The sequence below is a fragment of the Lytechinus variegatus genome, chromosome 6 (assembly GCF_018143015.1).
Source record: "Lytechinus variegatus isolate NC3 chromosome 6, Lvar_3.0, whole genome shotgun sequence".
In the NCBI taxonomy this organism is placed as follows: domain Eukaryota; kingdom Metazoa; phylum Echinodermata; class Echinoidea; order Temnopleuroida; family Toxopneustidae; genus Lytechinus; species Lytechinus variegatus.
Genome location: NC_054745.1, coordinates 29169175 through 29184580, shown reverse-complemented (window position 1 = coordinate 29184580; position 15406 = coordinate 29169175). Strand labels below are relative to the sequence as shown.

General features: G+C 37.9%; 1 protein-coding gene across 1 annotated transcript in view; it reads left to right on the top strand.

The window, feature by feature from the left end:
* Nucleotides 1–12179, top strand: part of LOC121417326 (CCR4-NOT transcription complex subunit 4-like) — a 30854-nt gene extending 18675 nt beyond the window's left edge. Inside the window, 8 exon segments of the mRNA XM_041610996.1 lie at nucleotides 54–182; nucleotides 2873–3025; nucleotides 4147–4319; nucleotides 4822–4966; nucleotides 7659–7769; nucleotides 9333–9455; nucleotides 10509–10607; nucleotides 11322–12179. Of these exon segments, the coding sequence (XP_041466930.1) occupies nucleotides 54–182; nucleotides 2873–3025; nucleotides 4147–4319; nucleotides 4822–4966; nucleotides 7659–7769; nucleotides 9333–9455; nucleotides 10509–10607; nucleotides 11322–11329 (941 nt within the window). The 3' untranslated portion in view covers nucleotides 11330–12179.
* Nucleotides 12180–15406: the final 3227 nt, after the last annotated feature.

Genomic DNA, 15406 nt, shown 5'->3' with positions numbered 1-15406 from the left:
ATCAAATTGATGTTATAACTAAAACTAAGGAACATTTTTCTGTCTTTCTTTAGATTGGAACAATGGTAGCAATTGGACAGCTGGCAGTGAGCTTTTACCGGTAGACAGTCATACAACAGACTGGCAAGCTGCTTTTGGTTTTACATCAGACCCTAAAGAAAAGCATAATGAAGATGATTTAGGTGGGGTCATTTCCTTATTTCCAGGGATGTTTCACTAACATATCGATGTGACTAAAAGTTGCACGTAAGCTCCCAGTTGCACGTTGTATAAGACGCACGTGGTATAAGACGCATCGATTCATTGATTCATTCATTCAATGGTTAATTCAATAGACTTGTATCGCAGTAAAAACTGAATTACACATGCTTTACAGGGTATCAATTGAAAATACATGTTAAAAAATACATAGACAATTAAAATTATGCACATACATTTGCACACTAGATTATTGATAAAGATAAACAAATACCAGGAGAATGCATATGATTTCTTCCTTCATGCTGTCTCTTTCCCCACTCCGGATAAAATCATTCATAATAAAACTTTTAAAAGCACAATAAGTCAATGGTAATTGAAAATATTTCATAATTTCTATAGCATATATATATGTCAAAGGTTTTAAGGATTTTCAAATGATTTCAATTATGATTTGTAATATTTGTTAAGCACACGTACAAGATTAGGGAGGGCACTGTTTTTAAATCTGTTTGTCTTGTATTTGAATTCTGTATATTTGTTTGCATTTCGAAGAAAATTATTATTTCTTTGAGAAGGTAACCAAGACGGACATAATTTGTTTTTTTTTTCAAAACAAATAGCAAAATCTTGAGTAAGTTTTTCTCTTGGGGATAATAGAGTTGGTAATCCTAGCTCAATGCATATCACAACATGATATGTAAATGAGAAGTCAGTGATGTCACTCACTATTCTATAATTTATTGAATGGATTATTCAATATTTAGTTAATTTGCGATTTGAAACTCTTCAATGAATCCGTAACAGAAGATGATGATGATGATGAAGATGATATTTTTTCATGAAATATGTATAAACACTTCCGGGGCCCAATGCAGAAAGAGTTGCAATAAATCGCAACTCTAAAAATCAATTGCAAATTTATTTTCAACCAATCAACAGCGTGCATTTGGGACTTGCAATTGATTTTTTGACTTGCGTTGAAACTAGGCCCGGTTTGAAAGTACATTTTTGATGCACGTGTACACGGCGTGTTTTTCGGTCGTGTACACGTTGTAAACACTGAGTGAGAGTGAGTTACGGTATTTTTCAGTGTTTCCTACATGTAGCCTAAGTCACGGTTTTAAAGCTTACCTGAGAAGTTAGAAGTATCAGTCCACAAAAATTGGTGCAATTAAAAAGTTTACTCAGCTTAGCAGCGCATTAAATTAATAAAGAATGCAAAAGTAAATCAGTGCAGGGCCCTAGTTAGCGCCGACGTTCGTTGGATGCGCATTTTGCATACTGTACTGTACATGCATGCACAGATCGCTGCAGAATTAAGTGTAACTGAAGTTATCGATTGACTTTCATTATTTTATTGCCAATTTGAGGAGCGTGTGTTTGTAGGCTTGTAGCACATGTTTATGAGCCTATAACACGTAACTTGAGCAATGATCGCTGTCGCAATTGTCGATTCTCAAACTGGCTCTAAAAGTGATTGAAGAACGCTTTCGAGAGTATCCAGTTAAGTGTTATACGCTCATACACATGTGCAACAAGCCTACAAACACACGCTCCTCAAATTGGCAATAAAATAATGAAAATCAATCGATAACTTCAGTTACACTCAATTCTGCAGCGATCTGTGCATGCATGTACGGTACAGTATGCAAAATGCGCATCCAACGAACGTCGGCGCTAACTAGGGCCCTGCACTGACCGGAGCATACCCATTTCGTGTGGTTCAAAAACTTGAGTCCCCAGAATAAATGTGGATTAAATCGGCGATTTTGGAAGTAAACTCACTCTAGGTAATTGAAATATATTGACATATTAGTGATTAAAACATGTGCAGTGTCTGAGAACTAAGAATTAATGTGAGGCTGTGAGCTTGTTCACTGACTTTACAGTCCCACGCAAGCTTTATGCAGATGCTACCGTGTACACGGTGATAGAATTTAGTACACGTGCACCGACTTGACCGTGCGTGTACACGTGTACCTGTGTACACGAAACGGGCCTAGTTGAAACGCAACTCTTTCTGCAACGGACCCTTGGAGCCCATTGTATCATGGTAGGTTCCGTGGTTTCCTTGATTCTGATTGGCTGTTAATAATTGTTACCGTGGTAGTTACCATTGGATGACTCTTAACTTACGAAAAGCTTTATGAAACACAGGGCCTGTCTTACAAAGAGTTGCACTCGATCCAATCAATCGCAACTATGGAAAGCCAGCAAAGTCAACCTATAAAATGAATGTTTGTTCAAAATTGTTCTAGATATGAATGCATATCCATAAATTAATTGATTTTCTTGACGATTTGATGTGTTCTCCTTTGTTTAAGAAGGACAATTTTGCAAATTTTCTGTAGAAGAAATTATGGCACTAATGGATTTCCATAGAGGTACGATTGATTTGATCAATTGTAACTCTTTGTAAGACGGGGTCCTGTGTTTCATGAAGCTGTTGGTAAGTTAAGAGTGACTTTAAGAATGACTGGTGATCCTTTCTGGTGGTAAATGTTATGTGCATTGGCGATGGTTTAGCGTGTAAGTAAGGTTCACCAGTCGTTCTTATCGCTTTTATCTTATGAACAGCTTAATGAAACGGCCCCCTGGTGTCATTACATTGGATTCTCTTTGAACTCATTTTCAGATTGTTACTGCTATTGGCATTTATTTTTGTTTACAGGCTTTGACCCCTGGCAGGAATCTAGTCAAGGATTGGCAGATCTGCTGGAGAAGGAGCTCCAACTTAATCAACCTTCAAAGATTACCCAACCTCCTCCTGGTTTCAATAGTCACAGTCAACCGTTTGTGCCCATGCATAGACATGGAAGACCAGGTAGGGTAGAAAAAGAAGATCAAGATCGAGAAAGAGTAGAGACCTTTCGTTTTCTGTGATGAGCCATGTGGACGTACGAGATTAAGGAATTTTGGGAGAGCTGCGCATGCGTGAAGTAATCTGTGACGAGTTTTCTCGTTCACTGCCCAAATCTGTGACTCGTATTTGAGGGTTTTGACGTTCGGTGTCATAATTCTCAAACAAGTGCTAGTTCGTACATGATGACGTCATCCAAGCTAGCAAAAATGAATGAAGCCGCATCAACTTTTGAGTTTTTTTGATTCAGCAGGGTTGGTAAAGTGCAAATTACTGCTTGTTACCAGCTTTTCCATTACATTTAGTGTGTCCTGTTTTCAGACACTACATATCCGATAGGTAATTGATGTTCTATTTCCAAAATTTTTGTGCAAGAGCTAGTGCAAATGTTGCGTCCACAGTCGCCCCAGTGGTTCGTAGCTCGATGCTACGCCTGATTCGCTATCACGCTGGTATATGCTGTGGCCTGGTACGGGTACATCGACTTAGATTGAAACTATTTTCATCAATGCACGAATGCGATACTGAACGAGCGGTGTCACCACTTCCGGTGAACTAGGACTAAGTTGCAGTCGCAAACAATCGAAGGCTTACTATTGGGAAAGAGAGAATGGTGGAAGGGGGGGGGGAATTGGAGGTGGAATGTGCGAAAAGCTTCGATAAAGGATCAGTGATTCTGAATTATACAACTCCCAAGAATGTTCTGTAGTCTGATTGGTCCATATCGAATCACATGATATTCAGCCAGTTGCACTACTGTATCCAAAATGCACTATCCTTCACTCTCGATGTCATACCAAATGTACTATCCTGCACTCTGACGTCATAGTACTAAATTGAATGCTAAATTCCTTGTTCAATGTTCATGGGGGAAAAAATCTCTTTATTTTATATCAAAATAAATTAGTACCTACTTGCTGCTACCCTGTATACAGGTCAACAGTTCAAGGCATAGAGCAACCTCGATCTGGCACTACGCATTACCTTCAAGGCCCAAGATCAGTTGGGTAAAATGAATTTCCATTTCGAACAATAAAATATTGGTTTTCATTTGGTAAATTTTTGTTTTCCCTCTTGTATGAAAGCTGGAAGAAGTAAATTTCTACCGTGGGTCCACAGTCAATCTCCACCTACATCAGAAGCCACACCCACTGGTCAGACAGGCCCCGCCCATCCCCCGCCAGCCAATCACGTGCCAAGGTTTCCTGCCCCTCGTTCATCGATGCCAGCTCACTCCCCGCACAACCCCAACCCTCTGGTAAGCATCCTACTTGAATCTTACAATTTTCCTCAAAATCAGTTTTCCAATAAATGCGCTTCAGTTTTGCTTACAGATGGGTCCGTTTTCAATTTCTTATTGTAATAGGCCTGCCAACTATTCCTTTTTCCAGGAGTTACCCCTGTCTTAAAGATTTTTTTATCAACCAAAAATAGGAGCACTCCATTTTTCCATTTGATTAAGATGAAAAATAAATCCGCCCTTGTATGGTATGAGTGTATGTATGGTGTAAGAGTAAAAGAGTTTTTCAACACTTGTAATTTCCCAATTTTTAAATATCAGAATGCTAACATGTCTTAATTTTAAAAAAAGTAAGGGAGGCACACCTGACATCGAGCGGAAAATTAATGCCATACGATTCAGACTCTTTTTTTTTCATTTTCAAATGTCGGCAGGCCTGTGTATATTTGAAATGTTGGTATTGTCATTGCATTGCAATTGTGGAATTGCCCTAATAAAGGGCATTGATTGCTTGTTTCAGACTGACAATGTTCATCTTAAAACCTGGCAGGACGGTCTGAGGGCGCTTCTCCCCAACATCAATATCAGCTTTGGTCAGTCGCAACAGCCTCCGCAGTCCTTCCTACCGGAGATGACGAGAGTCAATAGTCTACAACAGAATGCTGGTAAGATGCCTAATACATTCAATTTCACTCTCTCTGATTGGCTTACAATGATTGCAATCTCATTTCAAAATCCTATATTGATTACATTTCAAAGATAGCTACATGTAATACTGATTGTAGTCAGATATTGTCTTATGATTGCAATCTCTTCATTGTTTACTTATGATCGGCTTTTAACGATTGCATCCCCAGATGATTGTTTTACAATGATGGCATCCTTATATGCTTAGATTAGGATTGCATTCTTATATCATTGACTTGTAATCATTTTCATCCAGAAATTGACTTGTGATGATTGCAATTTATTATTTAAAACTCCCATGATTACCATCTTCTATTGAATTTTTGTTTGTGATATGACAGGCATATATTGATTACATCTATCTCAGATTGGTGGCTTGTATTTATTGTAATTTCCTGATAAAGCTAAGATGCTTATCTCACATGATTTGCATTTAATTACAATCCCTTTATGATCACATTATTCTGATTGCAATCTCTCTGGATTGACTAACGATTCAAAATGTCTGTGATTGGTTAAAGATTATTACAATCTCTTTATGATTGGATTCAAATATTTGCAATCATGCGAATCCCCCACGATGAATTACTTTCTTTTAATCAGGTGAATCAGGGTCGGTTTCCCTACCATTTCAATCTTGCGTGATTGGTTTGGGATAATAACAATCTCTTCATGAATGGATTCAAATGATTACAATCATGTTATCTTCAAAGATTTACTTACTGAAAACATTTAATTTAATTAGTTGAATCTAGCTGGGTTCCTCTACCATTTTAACCACAAGTGACTGGTTTGGAAATTTGATAAAAAATCTATCATGCAATCTTCCAAGATTGGCTTACTGAATACAGTCTCCCTTTAATCACGTGAATCATTGGTGGCCTCCCTAATGTTTCATCATTTAACCCTAAAAAGACTGGGGGGGACTGATTCAGCCCCCCCCCTCGACATTTTTCTCGATAAATCTGCTGCGCAAATTTTTTTGACCGCGTCGCTCGCTGACTTTTTACTTTCAAATCTCGCGCAATTTTTGAGACCACAATTGTGACCCCGGGTAAGCGGTTCCAAAATTACGCAACATTTCGTAAATGCATGCAGACCCCAAATTACTCAAAAATGTGAATTTGTGTACAAATCCAATGCAAATAGTGTTCTTATCCAAAATTCATAAATGTATCATTATTTTTCCTTTTACTGCTTAAAGGTAAATGCTAGTTTTGGTGACGATATCAAAATGAGTTCGTACAGAATCCAATGAAATGACCACTAAAGTGTCTGTTTGTATAAATAAAACGCATGTGCCAAAGGATTCTGGAAGAAATTGTGTAATTGCTGAGAAATCAGCAAATAAGCACGGGATTCGGGTAGGGCGTCGGGCCCGACGCCCTGAGCAATAATTATACATTGTCCCATGTGCGCTTATCTGTGTTGGGGATTTTCGGTGTGAACATTTTTCAGCGTAGATTTCAAGATTTCACAAAGTCCAGTTAATGTAACTGTACCAGATCTAGATCCTCGATGATATACTTGCAATTAAGCCTTGTTTTACAGACTTTCTCATGAAATCAGTGTTAACTGCAACTACTGGAATTTCTCTTTAAAATCAATTTATTTTGTCTTATTTATGGTCAAAATAAAGTCCCAGACAATTTCCATTGAAAAAGCAATAAAAAACAAAGAAATACCGGTACATAAGAAATTTAGAAAACAATAGAATACATAAGAAAATAAGTGTGATGTTGAAATTTTTTTTAATCAATTTGATCAGATGCCTATCTGGAGTATGAGAAACAAAAATTGGCATTTCAGGGGCATTATTTTATTTATTAGAGCAAACTTATGATTTTACGCATAAATTAACATAATTAATGAGACATGAGATTTTTTGCAGAATTTGATGGTATAGTTTTGTAGATAATGCCGTGGGTAACGCGCATGCTAATTTTCGTCGCGATCAACGGCCGAGATCATAAGGGGGGGCTGAATCAACCCCCCCCCCCCCCCCCCCGTCTTCTTAGGCGTCGAAATTGCCCAGTCTATTTAGGGTTAAATCTCTTATGATTGGTTAAGGTTGATAACAATCTCTTCATGAATGGGTTTGAATGATTACAATCTCTTCATGAATGGATATAAATGATTACAATCTCTTCATGAATGGGTTTGAATGATTACAATCTCTTCATGAATGGATTTAAATGATCACAATCTCTTCATTAATGGGTTTGAATGATTACAATCTCTTCATGAATGGATATAAATGATTACAATCTCTTCATGAATGGATATAAATGATTACATTCTCTTCATGAATGGGTTTGAATGATTACAATCTCTTCATGAATGGATATAAATGATTACATTCTCTTCATGAATGGGTTTGAATGATTACAATCTCTTCATGAATGGATATACATAATACAATCATGCAATCTCCTATGATTGGCGAACTGAATACATTCTGCTGAATCATAGATGGGTGGGTTCCTCTACTATTCTAATATCAAGTGATTGGTTTCAGGTGATGAGAGTCTGTTGGTGAATGGATTTAAATTATTATAATCTCTCTATAGATAGATTCAAAGGATTACAATCTCTCCATAAATATATTCAAATGATAACAATAATACGATCGCGAGAATTCTTTACTGAATACATTCTTCTTTTAATCAGGTGAATCATGGGTGGGTTCCCCTACCGGTTCATCATGGGCGGTACAAGATCCAGCTATCGTCAGCATCCGAAGCAACCTCCCCAACTCATCAGAAACAAGTGGCATGGAGGGTAGGTCTCACGGTCTGGAGTTACTCTGTCTTCAAGCAGTCTTAGGCCTGAATTCACAAAGGTGGTTTTGAAAACCCACGGTTGGGTCCATGCTTTATGCAGATTTCCTGTATAAAGTACGCTTAATTAAGAATGTATCGGGCGCGTGTATAAGAAATGTCCAATGCTGATGCGCGCTTTTGTCACAGTGCGCCAAATGGATGCCTGTTGCCGTGGTTATCCATGCTATTTTATTCATGGGTCCATTCTTCAAACAGTGGACTCATGAATAAAATTGCGCATCTAACCATGGTAACTAGCATCAATTTGGTGTAATGTGACAAAAGCGCGCATCAGCATTAGACATTTCTTATACACGCGCCCGATACGTGCTTAATTAAGCGTACTTTGTACAGGAAATCTGCATAAATCATGGAGTCAACCGTGGGTTTTCTAAACCACCTTTGTGAATTCGGGCCTGGGAGTAACACTTGAACAAGCAATGCAATCGATCAGTTTGCCAATAATCGGCAACCGAATACTACTTATGACACTAATAGAATGTTTGCTAGGTGTTGATTACTGATTTGAGATGTTTGATTATTAAAAGTATATGGCTATAATCTTTGACATTTGACAATGATGTGCAAGATAACAGATGAAATCTTTGCTAAAATTTAATAGACTCCAAACATTCTACCTATATTCTATATTCTACCATTCTCACTACCGACCTAAAACTAGTTTACTGGAAACTAGTTTAACATGCAATGAGAACGATCAAAGCGATCTTCCAAACCGGTTCATGAAACCACCTCGTGATGTAGTTTTAAAGATCGCTTTGCCTCGTGAAACTGGTTTTAGTGTGAGGACTCAACTATTCTTCAAATGTAGAATGACTACGCTGTGGTTTCGAGTTTTGCGTGAAACGTGGTACCCCACTGAGAGCGTTTCCATACCAACAAGATCGCTTTACGTGAAGTGATTTTGAAAACCACTTCCACGTGATCAAATGGGAACGCTAGCAAAGCGATACTCCAAATCGGTTTCCTGAACATTTTCCAGTAAACCATTTTTTTAGAAAGTGTAATGAGAACGGTGTCAATGACAGCTGCACTGGCTTCCATGAATCATTCAGCTGTGTTGATGTGCATGTCATTGACGCTGTACTGGGACACTCGACTGAATAATGCTTAAACTCTTTGTGAATCTCCACCTTAGGTTTTGATTATCAGAATAGCACTCAATGGGCCGTATTCTGAAGTCGGGTGTAACTTAAACTCAGGTTTAAAGTTGTGGTTTAAGTATGGACAGCCAATTGTCACATAATCACTAACAGTAAAGATATCATACTTCAGCTCAGTCGGTTCTCAAATCATTTACTAATTGTGTAGGAAGTATAAATAAATGATTGTCTTCATCATCGATGAATCAGGAAATAGCACAGTAAACATAAGAAACATACAATTTGATGAAATTTTGATACTTTTGGCCTTCCATACTTAAACCACAACTTTAAACCTGAGTTTAAGTTAAACCCGACTTCAGAATACGGACCAATGTCTTTGTTTCTCTTTCATTCAGGTGAGGAGAAGCCACACTGGTTAGAATCGCTACAGAACCTGACAGAGACAGACTCGCCCACACACACACCCACACAACAACAGACAAATCGATTCTTCCCTGCAGACCACATACACAACAGAGGTAGGTCTCATATTACTACTTTGCCTTTCCATGCCCATCTGTTAGATGGGTTCTTGGTAGGATGTGAACGTTACACTTCGTAATTCTGAAGGTTCGTAATTCCAAAACACGTAAATTGCCTTTACCTCGATGTTCGTTAATCCGAAAACATAAAAGGGTTTGTAAATCCGAACTTTTGTGGCGTTATTCCGAAGGTTCGATAATCCGAAAACGAAATAAGGTTCGTTGTTCCGAAGGTTTGTTGAATTGAAAACGAAATAAGGTTCGTTGTTCCAAAAGTTTGTTAGTCCGAAAACGAAATAAGGTTTGTTTATCATTACGTTTTCGGACTAATGAACCTTCGGAATTATGAACCTCATTTCGTTTTCGCCCTTACGAACCTTCGCAATGTCCGAACCTTCGGAATTACGAATGTATGCGGGATGTGAAAGACTATGTGTTTGGCGTAGCAAGCGATCCTTGGAACTTCAGTTGACATGCCATACTCCCCTGGGAGTGGAGAAAGTGCATACATTGTTTTATTTTGTTTTCCACCCGTCTCTTGTATATTGGTTATGTTAATTAGTATTGGAACTATGTTTGGGGACTTGCCTTTTTGCAAGCTCTGCTTTTCTTGGCAAGTCCCTCCATTCAGATAATTTTATCTTCAATATTTGTTATGAAATGTTATAGAACTGTATGTATTATTTTGTGTATGTATTATTTTGAACATGTATTTACACTGTACTTGGATTATATCTTTTGTTTGAACGGAAATAAATAAATATAGGGGTATGCCAGGATCCTATGACTAGGGTAATAATAATTGCAATGTAAAGTGCCTAGAAACAAAGTATTAAGCGCTATATAAATGTAACTATTATCATTATTGTTATAGTCGTTTTAGGGTTGTCTTAGTTTAATTCTTTCTTAGACCTGGTTCCTCTTGTACTGCCCAAGAGCATAAAATGTGGCCAGTTTGTCTGATGTGAAATTCTGGATTGAATTTCTTGCGCGATTAAGATTAGAAGCTAGTTGTTTTCCGTTTCTTTTTCTTTTCTTTTTATTCATCAGGTGTTTCATGGGGTAACCACCTGCCCCCTCCAGGCTTCAACCCCACACAGATTAGACCCATAGCACAGAATACAGCTGAACCACACACAATTACAGAAAGTAAGTCCACCCCCCACAATTTAAATGCATTGGCCCACAGTTTCAAAGATGTGCAGTGATATGGCTTGGTCCATTTGACTCTTTAGGGGTAGTATGTACTTAGCTTGCAAACTAATTCACATGGGGGTAACCACCTGCCTCCTCCAGGCTTCAACCCCACACAGATTAGTGCAATCGACGGCTGCGATAAAGGGGGGCTGATTCCGCCCCCCCCCCCCCTGTCTTCTTAGGCGTCAAAATAGCCCAATCTATTTAGGGTTAAACCCAAAAAATTTAGTACCGTAGGAATAGAACTCAGCTGAGCCTCACAAATTTACTGAAATTAAGTCCACCCCCACAAATTGAATGGATCAGTCCGTTTGACTTTGTAGGGAAGGTATGCAGATTCCTTGCAAATTAATTCACATGGAGCATCCATCGTCCGCCTCCAGGCTCCAGCCGTGACAGATTAAACCACCAAGACAGAATACAGCGGAGCCTCACAAAATAACAGAAAGCAAGTCCACCTCCATGAATCAAATAGTTTAGCCCTCAATTTCATAGATGTACAATGATTTATGGGTTAGTCCAGTTGACTTTATGGGGATGGGATGCACTTACCTTGCAAACTAATTGCCCTATCTTGGATATTCAATCGTGATGTAATTTTTTTTAACAATTACCATTGAAAGTAAATAATGCCTATAATTTTCTCCCTTTTTGTTTTGAATCCAGATTTGTAGCATCTCGATATCAACAATCTGGAACAGACCATTCAGCATGACCCACGCCTCTCCTGATGAATATTGTATCGAAGCATGCAGACTTCAGCTACTACGGTGACCCTTGCCCCAAGTATGGAATGACCTTTGACACAACTACAAAGCTCAGCTGAGAAGATGAGAGTGACGTTGACACAACTATGGAGTTCAGATGAAAGTGACCTTTGACACGACTACAAAGGTCATATGAAAATGGGCTTTGACAAACTGAAGGTCAGATGAGATGACATTTGACACAACCTTCGAAGGTCAAATGAAAGTGACCTTTGACAAAACTGAGGGTCAGACAAAAGTGACCTTTGACATAGCTACAAAGGTCGGATGAAAGTGGCCTTTGAACTGCAATGCCATACTACATCTTCCACATATGAATTTCAATGCTTGATTGAATTGTTTCTTTTTTTTCTTTCATGACATGCTAATCATCATATTTGACTGATATTAATTTGATTTTGCGTGATTAGAGAGATTCCATGTATTGTTAGGCCAATGTGTGCTCCATTAGTAATTGTTCCCACCTTTGCGAAAATGAAACTTAGAAATTTCCTCTTTTTTTTGTAGGGTTTGAAAAGAAAAGTAATGAAAAAGGGTTAAGATAACTTAAAGACATTTGTTACGATATTGATCTAAATTTTCACACTCAAATGCCTGTATATTGAACTATGGATCAAATTAAATTCTGGGCTCCGTCTTACATAGAGTTATGAGTGATCCAATCGATCATAACTCCATGGAAATTCATAGGTGTCATAATTTTTTTCTACATGAAATTTGCACAATGTCCTTTGTAAACAAAGAGAAGCAAATATTTTTAGAAAAACAGTTAATGCATGAATATACATCATAGCTAGAAAATATTTTGAACGAGCATGCATAATACATGTTGACGTTGCTGGCTGTCCATAATTGCGATTGATCGGATCAATCGTAACTCTTTGTACAACTGGGCCCAGGACATGGGCCACAGACTTCTTAGTAAACCTTGGAAATTCGTTTTCCCCTTAGGGCTCCACAAAAAAAAGTTAGAAAAAAGGGGGAGCGAAGGCGCAGTCACATTTCCCCTACAGTAGCCGTACAGCAAGTCGAAAGCAGCCCTTTTTAACATTTTTTGTAGCTGCTACTTATACTAGTAGGGGGAAGGTGACGGCATCATGAAGGACTGATTTAAAATGGAATATAACTTTCTATCCTTTGTATGGGCATCGGCATAGATTTGAACGTATTACGTTGGTTAGGTAAAATGGTACCTGTGCGGAATTTTCTCGTAGACAATGCAAATCTATTTTTCCCAGGAAAAAATATTCTGGTGAAGAGCAGCCGTCTGCGGCATTTAGTATTTATTTATTCGCCATCAATAGGGCTGTACATTCTTGGTTTGATGTTGATATCATTGCACCTACATATTGTCCTCTCAATCTTCATGGTCTTAACCCTAAATAGACTGGGCTATTTCGACGCCTACATTCGAAGACAAGAAGACTCGGCCGTCAATCGCGCGATCAGGACGAAAATCTGCATGCGCGTAACCCATTGCATTATCTACAAAACTGTAATATAAAATTCAGCGAAAAATCTCATTACTCATTAGTTATGCTAATTCATGCATAAAATCATGTAGGGCCTTTTCACTTGTGAATCTTGAATCATCATTGTAATGATGATTACAGTTGGTCTTTAGAATCATCGGACCTTTCACACGCTCACTCTGAAACTGTGATTTGAATTTGAATTCAAAGCTCTGCATTGCAAGTACAAACTACGATGAGTGAATTATCTGCGAAAGTGCTTAAAACTAAAGGCCACGTAGCTCTGTCCCCCTCTAAAAGGAAGATATTTTGGAGGTCAAGCCTGTTACACGCAAAATTTTACACGTAACTGCAATTCACTTCCCGAGTAGACTTCGTGATTGTGATTAGCGTTCATGATTCTAATCATGTTCTGGTTTGGTTTCACATGTGCTAAAAATTCATCAGCCATATTTTTCACTGTAATCATTCAAATTATGATTTTTTTTGTGTGAAGGGCGGAAAGTTGAAGCAAACAATGATTTTATCAGAAAAAAAGACTATTACAGGTCATCAACTGATTAGACCGTATTGAAATTATGATGATCGCCACCACAGATAAGCACATGTTGGACTGAGTTGGACACTTTATATCCATAGCATGGAAAAGACCCAACAGTAAAACACTCAGCTGGAATATCATGATTATTACAGAGCTGCCAACTATTTAAAGAAAAAGTCATAGTTTTTATGATTTTCATGTCAAAGTGCGTCATTATGCTTTGGACCTTAATTATACAGTGAAACCTTTCTATAGTGACCACCCGAGGGAAACAGGAAATGTAGCCTTTATAGACAGGTGGCTGCTATAGACAGGTTCTTAAACACACAATCTGCCTCCATGGGAGTCGGGTTTTAGTGGTCACTACGGACAGGTGACCACTAGCACAGGTTTGACTGTATTTAACATTTCATACTATACAGTAATACATTGGGGAGTGTCACCTATCGGTAGGTAGCCATTGATGCTCATTATTTGCATGACTGTGTACTGTGTGCCTTTGTTTACATCGCTCTGAATGTCATCATCACATGCTTAAATACTGACTCATTCTTGTGGTTTTTCCCCTTGGATTTTCATGGATTTATGCAAAACGAGAGAGAACCTGAGTTGATTCTGAATCTATGCCTTACAACAAAGAGGATTCATTTCTTTTAAAGGAACCTGTTCTTCATATTACCATTTCAAAGACATTTATACAACAGCAAAATGAAATTCTGACTTTTATGTCAAAATTATGACTTTTGAGCTTCTAGATAACTATTTTTTACCTTTGAATGTTGGCAGCTCTGTTATGCTCTTCTCCCAGCAATTCAAGATTTTTTACCAGAAGCACATATCTTTTTTTTTTATTATTATTTTATACATACAAACACTTTGGTGGTTTTCAATTTGAACACATTTCGTGATCCTTACCACAACTGTCATTTATAGTGGAGATATTATTTTTATGATATTGAACAATATAGGAATAGTGGTTTGCTGCATTTGGTTTATTCTCAATATTTTTCGAGTTTAAATTTGGATTTATTTAATATTCTAATTTAAGAATCAGTATTTATCATTCAAGTTATTCCACGAGCAGTATTGTGATTCTTTCTGTGGGATGCATCATTGATGGTACAAGTCTCTATGAAAATGGGAAAAACTTCACTGAAATCACTATAATCTCTGAAGTGTGCATTTGCCTCTAACACTTCTTGTATTTGAAAAGAAAGATTCAGTATAGAGGTATTGACAGATGCAATGGGTGATTTCAAGTACGGTGTTGGCCTTGGGTGTTGAAATTTGGATGCTTCCCCTAGCTCCAAAACTTCAGAATTTGTAAAACCGACCCAGGGGGTGTTTCACAAAGATTTAAGTATGACGTAAGTCGCACTTAAATTCTGACGCGTACTTGATATGCAACGCGTAATCTTATTGATAGATACGCAGTAGTGCGCGTCCCCATGACACGATCTGACCAATGCAGTCAATCCTTTCATATCGTACGCTAATCAGTATTTAAGTGCGACTCTAAGTCGTACTTAAATCTTTGTGATACACCCCCCAGATCGCATTATTGACATCTCAACAACTAGTGAGTGACTTTTCAGGACCATCTTTATTTCATATTTTGTCTTATAATCGTGTTAGAATTGACCTAACACCCAAATGTAAACACTGAACTTGAAATCACCCATTGAAGCAACTTTGAGGGGGGGGGGTCAAAATATTACAAAAAAGAGTGGACTAGGCTTTTCAGACGTAAATGTGAAAATGCTGCGTTTTTTTTTCATATTACAAACTGATGTAGAGACTTTATAAGTCAACTTATGACACATCAAAGCATTTTTTAAATATATACATAAAACTGGTTATTCACATATTTTCTGTCAAATTTTTATCTCAGTTGAGGCGATTTCTTTGTTCCCAAGAGATTTGATTTATGTAGATTCAACTGTCCCTCTTTTATGTGTGAAGTACTGCAAG